This window comes from Tenrec ecaudatus, chromosome 17 (assembly GCF_050624435.1).
Source record: "Tenrec ecaudatus isolate mTenEca1 chromosome 17, mTenEca1.hap1, whole genome shotgun sequence".
Lineage (NCBI taxonomy): Eukaryota > Metazoa > Chordata > Mammalia > Afrosoricida > Tenrecidae > Tenrec > Tenrec ecaudatus.
In genome coordinates this window covers 15,040,137-15,057,344 of record NC_134546.1, presented here as the reverse complement: position 1 = coordinate 15,057,344, position 17,208 = coordinate 15,040,137, and the positions used below count along the sequence as shown (strand labels likewise).

The 17,208-nt window shown below is 45.6% G+C and overlaps 1 protein-coding gene and 1 pseudogene across 1 annotated transcript in view; one reads left to right on the top strand and one right to left on the bottom strand.

Moving 5' to 3' along the window:
- Positions 1 to 2,358: 2,358 nt before the first annotated feature.
- PPP3R1 (protein phosphatase 3 regulatory subunit B, alpha) overlaps positions 2,359 to 17,208 on the top strand; it is a 46,918-nt gene continuing 32,068 nt past the window's right edge. The window contains exon 1 of the mRNA XM_075536045.1: positions 2,359 to 2,821. Within this exon, the coding sequence (XP_075392160.1) occupies positions 2,819 to 2,821 (3 nt within the window). The 5' untranslated portion in view covers positions 2,359 to 2,818. The remainder of the gene's footprint in view (positions 2,822 to 17,208) is intronic.
- LOC142430883 (reactive oxygen species modulator 1 pseudogene) lies at positions 9,278 to 9,501 on the bottom strand (annotated as a pseudogene).

The window sequence follows — 17,208 nt, the reverse complement described above, 5'->3', positions numbered from 1 at the left end:
GTTGCTAAATTTTCTAGGAAAAATAACCCATTTCTTACTTTCATTGTCATTTCTTTAATGTATTTATAAATGTATACCCACTCCCTCTCATACCAAGCTTTACACAAAAACTTAAGGGAAAGACATTTTTTAAAAAAACAATGAGTATTTTCATACTTTCTTTTTTAACACTGCCTGAAAAGTCTGTGCACTGACGGTGCATTTTCAATTGACCTCTCATTGGATTCAGAATACTCTAACTCTTCTGAATCATTGTCAGAGATGGAACCTTCTACACATTTATTTTACGCAACATACGAGGCAGTGAAAGTAAAGAACTCTAAGAAAGCTGCAGGATAAAGAGGAAGTGGACTTTGTCTCATTAGGAGCTACCTCATCTTTCCTAGCTATTAGCTCTTGAATTTCTACTGTAGGGTTCCAATACATACCACGTGTTGAATGATTTCCATTGACCATATGTACTCGAGTATAAGCCGACGCAGATATCAGCCGAGGCACCTAATTTTACCACACTGCATAAAAATGTGCTGAAAAACTCAGCTTCTACACGAGTATATATGGTAATTGCCTCAAATTATGTTTACATTATAGGTTATTCTAGCTCTATGGTAGTTCACAGAAAGCTTCTTTCTTTTTAGTTTTTGATACTCAAGTTGATCTAGCCAAGTTCACTGCAAATGTCCAGAGTCACACACACACACACACACACACACACACACACACACACACACACACACACAGCTTTTCTAATGGGCATGTCTTGCAATTTTAAGAAACAAATTTAAAATAATGTGCTTATGCTACATGAAAGCTTAAAAGACTTTTCCTGGTTTATAGCACATTAATGCCTGAAGTCAAGAAAGTCAGAATAAATGGTGGAATAAATGGTCTTGTCCTTTTAAAAAATATATAGTCATCATTTTAACACAACTTCCTTACCAGTCTAAGCTACTTTTTCTTAGTCATCCTGACACAGAATCATGGTAACTCTCTTTAAAAATGGATATGGCCCAGGGCACATCCCTGAGTATTCATAAGGTTATTAGATGTGCGTATAATATGGAGGCCCATGAAAACAATGACAACCACACACACACTAATAACGATCTTCTTTAGAAGCACTAACACTGTCTCTAACAGCAGTATGGCCTAACACAACAAACTGGTCAGAGAATTTGTCAATTAGTTCGCGACCGCTGGGGAACACCAGATTACTTAAGAACTTGAAAACGAGTAACTGATTAAAACAGTTGCAAAATATTTTCTTCCTTGTCTGAATCACATCTCTCCCAGAAGCTTTGGTCATTTTTTCTTTTACCCTCTGGAAAAAAACCCCGTTCTCTTTATGTTTTCTGGTCTCCATTTTCTATTGTATTCAGAATTCTCCGGGACGATATTCTTCACCAGCGTGAGCAAAAAGCTCATCCACAGCCCTGCTAAAAGGCTAAGCGGGCAATGTCTTCGTGTAACTTTCAATCACAAACGCTGGTGCAACGCGTCCCAAGGCCTGTCTGGAAGTTGAAGGAAGATGCAGAGCTGGGTGGGGAAATGTTTGCGGGAGCGGGAACCAGGCCTTGTTGGGTTGTCCTGGGCTCCCTGCGCCCCAAACAGGCCGGCTTTGGCCCTCCTCCCTGCCCTGCCAACGCAGCTACCGACTCTGCAGGCTCCGGTGCAGGAGCGTGGGCCCGCGGGGGCTGCACGGGGGAGAAGTCCTAAGGGGCCGTGCAATCCTGCAGTGGGTCCCAGGAGGTGCACTGATGTGCACACACCTTCCTTCCAAAGCAACGGTTACTCGTTAGCCCTAGGGCTTGGATTATTTTCTTTATAGTAAGGCCTCTGGGTGGTTCTTACACCTCAAGGCCGCTTCTTAGTGCCGCCTCCCCCGCGAGGCTCCCACTCGGGGGCCCAAGTCCAAGTTCGCCGTGGCTAGGCACCCCCCGCCCCCCACCCCGCTCGCACTTCCTGCCTCCCGGGGAACCCTCGCATTTCCTCCTCCCCACCCCCCTTCAGCTCACCCCTCCCAGCCTTCCTCCCTGCCCGCCTCCAGCCACGTGACAGGAAGGGCTCCGCCACGCTGCGTCAGAGACGTCCACGCCCCCGGCCCTGTTTCCTTCCCCCCCAGCCCCCACCCCGCACCCCCCGCGCCGCACGCAAGGGGCGGCCGGCTGAGGGCCGAACGTGGTCTGTGCGCTCCGCGCTCCCCAACCAGTCTCTCAGCGCGCGGCGGCGGTCGGCGCCCGGCCCGGCGCGCGGGTTCCCGGATGTGCGGCGCTGGCCTAGGCCCCGCCCCCGCCGCCGGCTCTGCGCGCGCCCCCGCCCTCCGCCCCGCGCGCCGCCGCGCTCCGCTTTCCCCTCCCTCTCCCGTCCTCCCCCTTTTTTCGTGCCTTGAGGTTGCGGGTCAGCGCGAGCCACTGCAGTGAGTCCGTCACGACTCCGGCGCGAGCGCGAGGCTGCCGCCCCCGAGCCGCCGGATACCCTTTCCGCCTCCTCCCTGTCCTCGCCTGTCCGCCTCTCGCTCGGCTTCTCCTCCGCCTCGCCGCCCCTCCTCCGCTCGCTCGGAATCTCGACCTTATTTTCTTTGCTTCCTCCACCCCCCCGCCCGCTCCCTCCCTCGCGTGCCCAGTCACCCGGCCGGCGCGGGCCCCGCGGCGCCGCCTCCCCGCCCCCACCCTGCACCCCCTCCCCCGCGGGCGTCCCCAGGGCCGCTGTCGCCCGAGCCGAGCGTCGCCGGGCCGCCACCGCCGCCGCTTTCTGCGGGAGCCCGTCCGATCGCCGACACCCTCCTGCCGCCGAGCGAGCCGCCGACCCGCCGAGCAAAATGGTGAGACCTGGGGCTCCCCCGATGCACCACCCCTCCCCGGCCTGCTGCTTACTGGGCCCGGTGCGGGGGCGAACCTCCCCCCGACCCCCCGGCCTGGGTCCGCTCCCACCAGCGGGCGGTTCGGGAGACCCGGGCCCGGCCGGAGCCGCGGCGGGTCGCGGCGAGCCCGCTGCAGCCGTCGTGCGTTGGCGGCCCGCGGGGGTGGCGGGCCGCCTGCTTGACAGGATGGCTGCGGCCCCGGGGCCCCTCGCCCGCCCCGGGCCCCCGCGCCGCCCCTCCTCGTGCAGAGGCGTCCCCAGTGCCCCGGGCCTCCGCGGGGCGCCCCGCGCGCCGTCGGGATTCCGCCCCTGCCGCCACCTCCTCCCCCGGGCCTGGCACCGCCGACCGCCCGGCAGGCAGCCCGCCGCGCCGCTCCCGGGGACCCCGGCCTTGCAGCGCACCCCCATCCCCGCACTTCCACGCTCTTTCGGAAACTCGGGGCTGAGTGCAAGCCCGTGCACAGAATAGGTGGCAAATGGCGCTTTATATAAGACGGTGCCGCTGTGGCTCCCATTCCCACCCCAGACTTTTCCCGCAGGGTCTTGGGGGGAATCCCTGCCACTCTCTGCCCTCTCCCATTAGTGCTCATTTGGCTGCTGATTGCCATTGTACGGGCATGCTTCCGCTGCTGCTGTTTGGTTGTTTGTTTGTGTGTGTGTGTGTGGGGGGGGTGTTGGTACCGGGCCACCGGAAAGATTCAAGATGTCTATTCCTTAAAACGCCAGGCAACTTGGTTTCGGATCCATGGGGGTAGTTTTTAACGATCCCCGTCTTCCCCGGGTTTCCCTTTCTCTTCGTTGGGCTCGTGAGTCTTGCTCGTGGTTGTTTCTGAATCATGGCGATTTAAATGTGTCTTCCCTCAGCCTCACATTAATCCCGAGGTAGGACTCACTGCTGTAGTGTTTCAGACAGACGCTAGGGGTGTGTCTCCCGCCCCTGTGTCGCGCGGTGGCCAAGAAATCAACGCCCTTCTAGCCTGTTACCTTACCGGTTCTCTTGCTCCGGGTGCCCGGCGTCGGTTCCTCTTTGCGATCCAGAATTGTAAACATAAAGCTTCGCAGGGCTCCTTGGTGTCTGTAGGTCAGATAATCGAGCGTGTGATTCGATTTTTAGGCTTTCCCCGAAAAGTCTCTACAGTGGTCCGGCGATTCTCTTTCCCCACCCCCTCTACTGTTGGGCACTTTTAAATTGCCTTCCCCATTACACGTAACATGTAAATAGTTCAACATGGAGCGATGGCTTAGCGAAGGCAAGAATTAAGTGGATTCTAATTCAGAATCAGTTTAGTGGCAACTGTGGGGGAAGAAATAAAATATTAAAAACAAAACAAACCAAAGAAAGGTCAGCCAGCCACTATTGAAAATACGGAGTAAATGATTAAACGTGTGCCTAATGGTGTACTTAAAATATAGATTATGCACCGAGTTAATATATGATTAGTGATTTTGACGCACAGAGTAAGTTCTTCCCTTCTAACTTGGAAGGTAGCTCAGACAACTTGAGGTTCCCGGAGTCTTAAAATGTATGCTTTTTCAGACTGTTACAGAAGAGTTAGAAAAAATGATAGCCATTTATAGGACATTCTTTTTATTGGCATATTCTTTTGGAGTTGAGAATCGCAGGTTAGTGTGCTTCAGTGAAACTTCCTTCTGCATGCATTTTACTGGAAGGTCGTGTCTTTTACAGTAAATGCTTTGTTTTCACCTATATTAATAAATAGTATGTTTATTACCGTTTGTCGTTTCTATGTTATTTAACAGAATGGTCTGGTTTCCAGATATCTCCCTTCTATGATACCTCACCCCCCCACCTTTTCTTTTAACAACCGATTGAATTTAGAGAGTCGTCTCCTAGGTCTATTTCAAGACCTCTGTAACTCAGTGACAGTGTATCGCCTCAGCTTCAGTGTTGTTGGAATCTGCTGAATTGAAAGTATAAAGACCATACGCATAGCTCTACTTGGCCGGTGACTTATTGGCAAACTTATGCCAATATAGGATATTGATGAACTCAAGGATATTGGGCTTGGGTGTGGTGGTCTGGTTCATTTCTTTTTAGTTAGTTGAGCATACAGTTAAGATTCTTGGCATGACATTTTTTTAGTAGTACTCAAAATATGAGATTGAATTGACTATCAAAGACCTTTTCTAACGGATATTAATTTTAGTTGCTCCCTTAAAAGTCATGTTTTTCGGACTTTGTCTTGAGTTAAATTTGTCATTGCTCCCATCACTGTTGGAGTTTGTAAGCTGTTGGGCTTACTGATTGTAAAGATAGTATGTATATGAGGGGAGACAGGATAAGATAGATTGACACGGTGGTTGTAACAAAGGACTCAAATAGAATTATAATTTGGAGAACGGCGCAGGATCGGACGTTTTGTTCTGTTGTAACAGGGTCGCTATGCATAGGCACACACAACAGCAACAGCAGTATGTGCACACACATGCACATAATTCTGTCAGGGATGAGGGCCCAGGGATTTTCTGTTGTTGTTACCGGAACAACGTGCTGTAAGTCAGTTGTGAATGATAAGTAGATGATTTTGCTTTTACAATCCCCCACCCCAGGTCGTTGCAGTAGTTTTAAATAGAGTACTTGAGTGTTACTGTCTTGAGTGTTACTGTCTTGCGGAGGAATAAAAAAGGAAAGAATTAATCAAGTATGAGCATGTTTAGTTCCTTGTGATTGAAAACAAAGTCCAGTATTTTTTGAAGGAATCACTTTTATAGGGACATTTAGAAACCTCGTTAAAATGTTCAGTCATCCTAAGTGGCTTTGAAAGCCAGGTTTTAACTTGTATCTGTTGTTGGCATAGATGATGAGGTTTTGTTCTAGAAGCTTATGTGAAGATGGTGCCTAACCAGTTGCCAACTTTAAACTCTGTTTCTTGGATAACTTAAAACTTAAGTTTTAAACCAAGGCCAGATCTACTGCTGGTATGTTGATTCCAGCTCAGAGTGATCCTATAGGACAGCATGAGCTGCTCTTTCTATGACGTCTCCAGGCTTTTAAGCTTTTTATTAAAATTAGCTTAGCCTTCATGATCTATAAATAGAACTTACAACAAATGTATTTCTGAGATAACTGCACTTGTTCATAACATTCTAGCTCAGATCTTGTAGCAAAGAAAGGCTCCCCCTCCATCCAGAAAAGGCAAGTAAAGACTTTCCTGGGCTATTGCAGAATTAACACAAGTAGACGTGCCCATGCATATAATGTGCACATACCACGTAAAGGAAACTAATGCACATGGGACTTGCTTTACAAAAGATATGTAATGCGTGCATTGTTTGTGTAAAACGGTAGAATTCGCATCAGCTGTGAAGATAAAATTTTGTCACTCATTGTGTCTTATAGAAGATTAGAAAATTCTAAAAGGCTTGGAGTATAAGATAAAGCAGCTACCTAGGACCAGCCAACGAAGAGGGGCGTTGGCAAATCTGGGAGGATCAGTCAACTGTCATAGGTTAGTAAGGTGAGCAAAGTACAAGGCAGCATCAGGAAGTCAGTTTAGGCTAGCAGGATTAAGCATGGTCAGACAGACCTTGGGCCCACAGATCAGGGGCAGCATCGGGGATTTGGTCATATCAGTAATTACTTACAGACTCTGTCTTGCTGTTTACTGCTTAGTGGGGGTCTCTGTTGTGGAGGGTATTATAACTAACAAAAATGTCCTGTATTCATGGAAGTAAGTTGGCCAAATACAAATAACTGAACTAAGGTGGTAGCATGTGATGAGTGTAAGTGGTATGTGACAGATATTCAAGAATGCTGATAGGCATTGAGGAAAGAGGGATAGTTTGATCTAGGATTATAGCAACTTTTATGAAGAAGGTGGCAATTGAGCAGAGTAGAACTGCCCCATGAGATTTTCAAGGCCCTAATCTTTAGGGAAGCTGGGTTCGAACCCTGGCCTTTTGTTTAGCAGCCAAATGCTTAGCCATTGGACCACCAGGGCTCTTGGACAGAGTTGGGGAAATGTTCATGAGGCCTCTAGGAGCGGAAACTTTATAAAAGCCTGGAGGTAGGAAGAGGTAACCTATATTTAGAGCATGAGCTCTCAAAGTGGTCCTTTAACCAGGAGCATCGGCATCTTCTCAGGATATGTACCTTTATATCCTGGACCAACGGGAACCCAAACTATGGAGGGTAGACCACGCTATCTTGAGTTTGATAGGGTTTCCAGGTGATTCTGGTAATGGCAGACAGGCCTCTACCCTGCAGCTCTCCCTTCCTCTGGCATCTTGCCTCTGCAGGGGTCAGTATTCTGTTGCAGGGCCAGGCAGAACTCTCAGCCAGTATTCATGATTAAGTGGTTGTAGGGAAACCAACAGGTTAGAAATCAGGGTTAGAAATGTTAAGGATACCCGGTTGCTTTGTTAGCCCAACCAACGCTACATCTCTCTCGTCCTCAGTCACAAGGCCTCTGCCCTGCGTGGGCAAGCATTAAAAAGCCCCTTTCACTCAAAAACCACTCACCCCCATTGAGTCCATTCTGACTCAGAGCCACGCAATAGGACTGGGTGGAACGGCCTCTGTGGGTTCCCAAGGTTTCCAAGACTGTCACTCTTCAGGAGAGTAGAAAGCCCAGTCTTTCTCCGGCAGAGGTATTTGTGGTTTTGGAAAACACTCAGGGTGTTTATTGCTGCACAAGCCAACCGTCTGCTTGAAGACCCTCCACTTTAAGGCACTGAACTTCATTCGTTCTGTAGGCCAAGAATCCGACTGGCCTGTCTCGTGGTCTTGGTGCCGCTGCTGTTGCTACCCCACCACTTCTCCATCTAGGGATTTGGGATGTGCTCCATGTTTGCCTTTTTTCAGATTCCCCTTTCCTAACTGTGATAGCTCACTTTGTACACAGGGAATAGCGAAACTGACCAGTCCCTTCATGTATTAGTCTCATCCACCTTATTTTCATGCTCTTCCCAGTCATTTGAGGGAGTCACAAAACTGCTGTTTAAAGCATTGGGTAGGAGAAGAGGCATGGTGAAAGCTACAAGATAATGTAGAGCAAGCATTTATTTTGTGCTCAAAGGACCAAGCTAGGGTAGAGGGGAAGGTTAAAGATTAAAGGGTGAAAGTGGGATTATTCAGTTTGCAGTCCCCAAGAATTTAGGAGGGGATGGTGATTCTACTCAGATAAGAATTCTACCCTCCGTTCCCAAGTTAACATGTAAGGGACAGAGGTAAAGCTGAAAACTATTTTCAGAGGTCATTGAAAACCCTGTATTAGGTTCCAAAAAGACCTTCAGTGAGATGGACTGAAGTGGCTCCGATAATGAGCGCAAACACAACTGACTCTGAGGTGGGCAGCCCCGGTTAATTAATGTGTGGTTCTTTTTAAAAAAAATTTTTTAAGGCTTGTAGTTCGTTTAAGGATCGTTTGCTGGCCCTTAGGAGCGTTTTCCAGTCCAGTCTGTTGGGGCACCACGCCCTGGCCCCGAAGTCCACTTTCAGCATTCCCTGGGAACCTTGCCACTCCATTCCCTTGCTGTTCCGCTGCACTCCCTCAGTGCTTTGCCTCGGTGTGGTGGGATCAGGTCAGGTGCAATTCCCACACTGTGTCTCCGGTGCTGTCCCCTGCATTGCCCTTAGTCACTGAGGGGCATCATGTCTCATAGTAGGGCCAGCCATGTTGTTCTCTCTGTGGACTGGCTGCTCTACTCAGGAACATCATCATCACGGCCTGGTGGGCCAGGCTGTGCTCCACTCTCTCCTCCTGCCCCTTCATCTTCTCCCGTGTGCTCCGATCAGATATGTCCATCTCCCGGAGAATGTGTGGTTCTTTTGCACATTGGTCACTAGGAGCCAGAGCTGGTTCAAGAGCCCCTGACAGCAACTGCAGCAGCAGCAGCAGCAGCAAGTGACCATTGCTAAACAGTGGGTAGGACCCGAGAGGTCAGCATTGGGCCAGTGACCTAGGAAAGGAATCTAGGAAACAGGAGTTCCAACGAAAAAGAATCTAAGGGGAATACCTACTAATCAATTGATATCCAGCCAAAATTCTTAAACATATTTAAAATGCCATGAAGACACTGTACTTCATTAATATATTTGCTTAAAAATCCAAACTGTACTGAAAGATATAAAAATGGGAAGTAAGTCTTCTTTGTTTAATTTGCCCTTTCTCCAGCATCCCTTTAATTTTCTTGTATATTCTTAAGTTCTAGGTTGGTTGTTACTTTTGTGTATGTTTGCTTCTATTCCACCATATGGGTTTATTAAATTTTTGCAATTAAAATTTTATAAGTTATTAGAAATGTTCACAATTCAGTGAAATGTATACTATTTTATTTAAAATTTACAAAGGTTAGATACAGAATTTTTTGTTTTACGCAAAGACTTTGTTTTATTATAGTCCATGGTTTACAATTGGTGGGAGCGGGTAGTCATACGAGGCAACCACTATACAGGTTAGCAGCAGATGCCCATCCCCATCACCATGAATGTGCCAAAAGGGCCGCCACTCTGCATCGAGGTTTTGCCAATTCCTCCCAGCAGCTCCCGGCCCGCATTCCGATCCTGAGGCAGGAAAGGTGCGGAAGAGCGCCCTGGCCGCCATGCCCACCACAAGCCAATCTTCACAGGGTTGAAGCAGCTGGGTTGGGACTGCCCTAAGGACCCGCGGCCACTGGCATCTCCCTGTGGCTGCAGCTGCTCAACCTAGATATAAACATTTTAATGATGCTCCAATGTACTCAATTTGATTCCACTATTTAAAATTTTAAAATAGTAATTTAATTCTAAAAAATGTAGTCAGCAATTCAATATGATTGTTTTAAATCAAGTAGGAATTTCCTAATGATTGGGTTCATACTTTAACATGCAGCATTCTTATGAAATTACTCTTAGGGAAAAAAATTGTATTGGAAGATGTTTTATGCTTACTTTAACCGCTTATCCTCTTATTAAGCATTAACTACCCAAAAAAACAAGGGGCTGCCGCATGGTTTAAGACTGGTGTGGTGAAATTTCTTACCATGGCTCTTCTCCCCAACTCCCCTTAACTCCCACCAAATGATTGGGCAGGAAAAGGCAACTAGGGCATGTGTAACACTAAGAGAAGGGGATTGGCCAGTTTTTGTTACCTCCCCTCCTGGCCATAGGATGAGTCTTTTTCAGAGCACGTCCAGACTCCGTCTGCAGTGGCACATGCTGCTGAGGCCAGATAGCCCCGAGACTGGCCCAGCGACTCAGAGGAGCAGTGCTGACACTATGGGGGACGTCTCATTGGCCTAAGACTATGCGACCATGAAGCAGAGCACCCGGTGGGCTGGTTCCCTGGCCCATGGAAGGAAAGGCCAAGGGACCATGTGGCTGAAAGACAGGACTGAAGTGAGGCTTGGCGACCACATGGTTGAGAGGCTGAGGGCTGAGGAGCGGTGTTGCTGTGGACCAGTGACTGTCCTCACTCTTTGCTAATCAAGACTTTTGAGAACGGATTAACTTCCTGATAGACCCCCTTAAATGTGAGCATTGTCTGTGGCCCTTAAAGTGAATTATTGAACCTAGCATGGAAAGAATGCCCTGGGAGAACGAACGGTTGGTGTCAGGCTAGGTGGAGAAGGCTGCTGCAGGGATGCCTGTCTGACGCCTGCCCCACAGCAGTAGGGAGGTCAGTTATGCCCCCGCTCCCCTCGTGCCATTTATTGCAGAGAACACCAATTGTATCAGTACTCACTCAGTTTATACGCTGGCTGAACACATAATTTGAGAAGTTTAACTATGTGAAGAATTGGGGGAAGGCTTATTAGCAGTGTGTAGACCACACAGCCTTGCTTGCCCCAGAAAGCGAAGTCTTCAAGCATGTACTGACAAAGATCAAAGATTGCAGCCTTCAGTGTGGATTACACTTCATTGTAAAGAAAACCCAAATCCTCACAACTGGACCGAGACAGCATCATGATAAATGGAGAAAGTATTGAAGTTCTCAAGGATTTCATTTTCCTTGGATCCGTAATCAATTTTCATGGAAGCATAAGTCAAGAAACCAAAGGACACATTGCATTGGGCAAATCTGCTTTCAGGGGGTAAAGAGCAGAGCTGTCACTTTAAGGACTAAGGTGTACCTGGCACAAGCCGGGTTTTTTTCAGTTGCCTCATATGCCTGTGAAAGCCCGACAGTGGATAAGGAAGACTGGGGAAGGAGATGGAAAGTTCCACAGATGCCAGCGAAACAAACACATTTGTGCAGGAGGACGCGGTCAGAATGCTCTTTGGAAGCATGGCTGATGAGACTTGGTCTCATGTACTGTGGACATGTTATCAGGAGAGCAGACCAAGTTCACGGCTGTTGAGCCAGTCCTGATTCTAGCAACCTTGTGGGAAAGGGTAGAGCGGCCCTTTTGGTTGTCCGGCTGTAAATCTCTACAGGGGTAGCAAGCCTCATCTTTCTCCTTTGGAATGCGTGGTGGTTTTGGACTGCAGACCTTATGGTTAGCAGCCTCGGGCATGATCCACTGTCCCACCTGGGCTTCTTCAGGAGAGCCCAGTCTGGAAATGACCATCATCGTGCTTGGGAAAATTAGAAAGGCAGAAGAAAAAAGGGAAAGTCCTTGGACAAGAAAGACAGACAGTGGCTGCAACCTTGGGCTCAAACGTAAGAGCCATTGTGAGGTCGACACAGGATCAGTCTGCGTGCCATTCTGTCGTACGTAGGGCCCTTACCGGTGAGAGCTGATACTATTGTAATAACACAAGGAGCACATTCTTTAATTAAAGAAAAAATAACTTCTGAAGTATAATTGATAAAGCATCTGTTTTATTTCACGTCTGCCAGATAAATTGCTTTCTCATTCTACTTTGCCCAGTATTTTCTCCCAACAACGTTCATAGGCCTTTTCTGAATTTTCTTTTTGGACTATCATTTCTCCTTTTTATAAGAATTAAGAATTATAGTTGAACCTATAATTATTGCTCATGTATAGGTCTGGCACAGAAATGAAAGTTTGGTGAATAAGAAAGGACTAATCTGTTTCTGAGTTTGTCTTTGGTTTTTAATGGCTTGTATTATGAAAATGAAACATTTAAAGATTTCTTTAGGTGTCATAAAAATTAGCATAGGTATGTCAGCAAATTAATAGATTTTATATTCAGGTTTTGTTTTTCTTAACTAGCTTTGCCTCAGTATCATAAGGAGGGCAACCTACGGATTATGTAGCCACATCAATATTCTTACTAGTCTGTAAGTAATATGTAACTTTGATTTGTTTTTTTAATTGCATTATTAAATTCATCCTTGATCTAGCTAAGGCTCGTGTAAACAGTAGCATATTTACTCGTATGTATTTTATATATTAAACTTAGGGATACTTTTTCAACCTTTACTTCTGGCCTTATGACAGTTCTCTGTTAGCCATTTTACCTGCATCTTCGTTCTTAATCTATTCCGCTTCAGGGCTGGTGTCTTTCCTTTCCTCCTGAGTGTGGCACTCAAGTAGGGTACTACACAATGCGTACAGCCTTTCGGCATCCTCGAACACTGGCTTGTATGGCAGTCTTTCGTAGACATGGAATTTGTCAGGAAAAGCAAGTAATACCATATGTACTCGAGTATAAGCTGTCCTGATTATCCGCAGAGGCACCTAATTTTACCACAAAAACTGCATTAAAAATATGCTGAATATTGGCTTATACTCGAGTATATACCGTATAATAGGTAAATAAAGGAAATCTGGTATTAGGTGAAGTTCATGGTGCAACTTAAAACAATTTCTTGAATTAAACATCTAGTCATCTTTATGAATTAAAGACTGAATTTCTGAACACATAGCTAGGTGTGCTTCAGCTCTGCCTTTCTCTCTGGCTGCCACCATCTCTACCTGGATTGTCATACTTCTGGATTCTACCTCTATCTGCCCGTTTTCTTGTTATCTTTTATTCTATTATTGAGTAGACATTAGCTATAAATGCTATGTAATTTTTAATTAAAATTAAATAGAAGAATAAGTTCAATTCTTCAATTGCTCTAGCTACATTTCAAGTGCTTTAATAGCCGCATAAGGTTAAGTGGTTACTTTGTTAGTGCAAACATCAAACATTTCTGTCACTGTAGACATTTTTATTAGCCCTGACCTAGAATCCTTATGTACTTCCATGTCACTGAAGCTCATTCTATTGAGCTTTTAACTTTTTAATGGCCATAATGCGAGTTGGAGTTGGGAAGATCTGAACTTGAATATTTGCTGTTCCATTTATTAGCTAGGCTACCTTAAACAAATATTATAAACTCTAGAGTCTGTCTGTTAGTACGCGTGTAAAATGGGAATAACAATAGGGTGGCAGTATCGTGTCAAGGGTTGGAAATCCAGTAGGAATTTACTAAATGATACTTTGTTCTTCATTCTTCTTGCTATTGGACCTTGTTGGCAACTTTGTGACCTAATTGGTAATGTTTTAGTCTAGTTGCTGGTGTACTGCTCTCATTTTTAAGCTTTGTTGTTAAACTCTCAATGGATTTGGTCTAAGGCTCTTAAATAATAACATCACTTTCCCATTTAAAATCTCATTTATTGTAAAGGCTAAAATCCTTGACCAAACCCTTGAACTGTAGGTCCAACTTCTGCTGCAACTTCAGTTTCTTCCACCTTGTTTCCTGTGTGCACTCTACTCCAGCAACTTGTTTGCCTTCATTCAGTATTGTGTGCTGTTTGCCCTCCATCTACTTATTCCTCTGTGAGCCCCTTACCATAGACTGTTGGAAAGCTTCGCTGTCTCCTAAGGAGTTTATCTCACACTAAGTCAAGTAGAGTCTGTCTTTTTCTGTGTCTTGTTAGTTGCTACCAGGTCGGTTCCAGTTCATGGCAATCTTAACAAGAACAGCAGAAGTCCTGCACCGTTCCCACAGCTGGTGCTGTGGTGGAGCCGGTTTGTCAGTCCATCTGGTTGCAGGTCTGCCTCTTTTTGCCAGCCCTTTACCAAGCATCATGCCTTTTCAGAAGGACGAGACTAGGTCCTTCTCCAACACATCCAAAGTACATGAGATGAAGTCTTGCCATCCTCACTGCTGAAAGAGTTGTCTGGCTGTCCTCCTTCCCTGGCAGATGTTTGCTCTTCTGACAGTACATTTAGCGCCGTAAATCAAATATATCAATACTGCTTTATAGTACCTTTTACAGTATCTTTGTAGCACATATGATTCATTCGTTTTATGGATAGTTGCTTGATTTTTGACTCCATGATTTATTGTGAACTTTGTGAGAGAGGGAATCATGTCCTGTCTAGTTCTTGACTATTAATATACTTCTGTTTCCAGCATAAGACCCTACACATTTAGGAATTTGAGTAGTTGAATGAATGAATTCCCCATTTATTCTCAGCTTCACTCTTTTTCATGTGTCCTGATGTTGAAGTACTGGTTTTTCACCGGTGTCATTTTCTGTTGCACTTCATAGATAGAACTGTTTACAGGATATCTGTTCCGCTAAAACTGTGTTCATTATACATTCCTATTCACACCGCCTGTTTTTTTCCAGTAGAAATAGCATTTCTGTATCTTCATTCCTACCTGAAACTCTTCAAAGAGCCATGTTTTCTCCCGTTCACTGCTACCTAAGTAAGCTATCCCAACTGCAGTCTGCGCAGTGCTGAGATCTATAACACACACCGGCTGCTATTCTCTGTAAATGGAAAGGTAACATTCCCAGTGAAGTAGGAATGTTCTGAGCCACTAACTACTAGTAGGGAACCCAAAATACAGCTGGAAGCAGCACGCTGCAGCAAAATGATCCTGTACACTGTCCCGTTAGCCCATGTTATTACTCTCCTTGCAGGACTGTTTGAGTTGGAAGAACTTACCACACAATTCTCCCTATCTGTGCTTTTTCCTTGTTTACACAACACTGCAGCCTCAGGTACTCATTACACGTTTTTTCTATTACTTGCATCTCTCCTATCAAAAGTTCTCTCTGTTGCCATGTTTATCATTAGCATGTGTTTATGGTAACATTCTTAATAGGATTTTTTTTTCTTCTTCACACTTTGGTGACTGCATTGGTTTTAAAGTTGCCCATATTCTGCCTTGCTTTCCCAGCTCTCCTTTTCGTAAGCCACATTGTTTTTAACTTGTGCTTGTACCAACATAAACTTTTTTCAAGGCATTTCCTCTCCCAATGCCCTCAAGTGCCTCTCAGTCACCCACTTCATTCCCATTACTCTTGGCAGCCTTGCAGTTCCTTTGTTTCTCATGGGGACCATACCACCAGTGGATTGAATTTTTTGGGCTCCTTTTGCCTCTGGTTTCTTTAAGTCTGTCGTCCATAGTGCCACTAGAGTTTTTCTCCGAAAAGAAAATCTGACGTCCCTTGGTTCGTTTTAGAAGGCACATACGCGTTTCCTCTTCCAGAAGTAAAAATGCAGCATCTTTGCATGGCACTTATGTTCTGACCCTCACTTCTAGTCAGGCCTGTGCTCAAACTGGGCCAAGCCTTTCTTTCGGACATGCCCAGCCCTGGTTGACTTCATGGAGCCTTTCTACGTGCTCCCAGCCCCCATCCTCGCTACCCTTCCCCTCGCGCTCTGCCTGGCAAATGCCAGGGGCCTGTGCCAGAGCCATTGTGTGGAAACCTTCTCAGCTCCCGAGATGCTCATTGCTGTTGTGCAGTAACTTCCTCTGTGGTATTTCCTATGTTGCGTTGTGTTTAATGGCTTCCCTTTGTCAACCGTGGCCTCTGGGCAGTGCATTTTTTAAAGCCAGCCCCGGTATTGAATTTGTCATGGAATAGGAATTTCCAAATAGGCAGGTGGGAGGGTGAGTAGACACTCATCTTGCTGGGTTTGGTAAGCCAGCAGAGGTGGAAGGGAGATAAGGTATATGAGGGAGACTTCAAAAGGCTTGTGGGAAAATGGAATGAAAAGATAATAAAAGTTTTCCGGGAACTTTGTAACACTCTTGTATTTATCACCCAGGCCGGGCAGATAATTGAGAGCTCCCTGGATAAACAGTGAGGAAACACAAAGGGAAAGCTGCCCGAAAGAAGCTGCTTTTTTGGAAAGTTAGGGAATTTTTTTGTGTTTGAGGAACCCTCTTTCACAGACCTGAAAAGGTTCAGTTATATGACAGGTTGTTATCTTTCATTTGTAAACGGTAGGGAATGTTTCATAAGTAAAATAAAAAATATATAACGTTTTGTTTACTTAAGCTAGTTTGACTTCATGTTTTTGATGTTCTCATGCCTTGCATTTTAAGAGATTTTAGACAGCTGAACACAGATTGTACTAATGGACTGCTAGCCTGAATATTTGTCGCTCTCACTTAAGCAGTCAGTATTTACATACTACGTATCAAACAGTGTTTGATACAAAGATGAAGGACAGTCTTTCCCAAAGACTGCTAGCTTACATTGAATAAGTGAGCTTTGTGGCGGACCTAGTTGTAGCTTATGATGGGCTGGAAATCAAGGTAGGAAGGAACACCAGTACATTGCAAAGGCAAAGGAGGCTACTTTTGGTGTGTGTGTGTTATAATACAACTTAATAGGTGCTAGAATGCGTTGACCCTCCTCTTGCCCAGTTTGAACTCAGCATAAACCAGTATTGCAATATTTATTGTATGCACTTCATTCATCACCTGGAATTATAAACTCCACACAGTTAACGTCAGTGCTGAAAGAATACCGTAATTGTTCTACCATGGAACCTATTCAGTTGCTGCATTTCGGCGTGCTGTAATAACACGGACGACAAACCATTTTGCTAAGGGAAAGCCGTTAGACACAAAGGACTCAATACTGTTTCTAGAGACTAAGGACAAAGATAAAGACTTTCTACTCCGTCCTAAAAAGGTTTCTATGACTTGGAATCAATTTAATGGCATGGAGTTTGTTTTATGATTAAACTAGAATATGAACATAAGGTATTTGAATTGTATGTAGGGATTCCTGTTGGCTCATTCTGATTCAAACCTCTGCTAAGAATTGTATACCTGCCCCATGTATGATGAATTAGGAGTTTACATTTTAACAACCTTGTAAGTATGTGCTGCCCAGCTGTTATAAAGAACAGCTGTCTGGGTTCCTCAATGCTTGTCTTAAAAAATGCAGCCATCTCAGTGGAGGCATCAACTAAGTCCGCATGGAAGAAGCACCAACTCGTGTGATGCAAGTGTTGTTAATAATAAAATGGAAATCCAAAGGAGAGGATGGTGAGAGCTTGAATTGTGAACCCCGGTGTGCAGATTGTTAACGACTACAGTGCAAGCCTAAAATCCCCTGGCAGCGTCCTTACGAGGATGAAGCCTCCAGTTAGTCTTCCCCTCTGAGCACAGTTGAACGTGTGAATAGACATGCTGTCAGAGTATGGGAAACTTGATAATGGCAGAATGATTGATTGATTTTTCCTTTGACTCA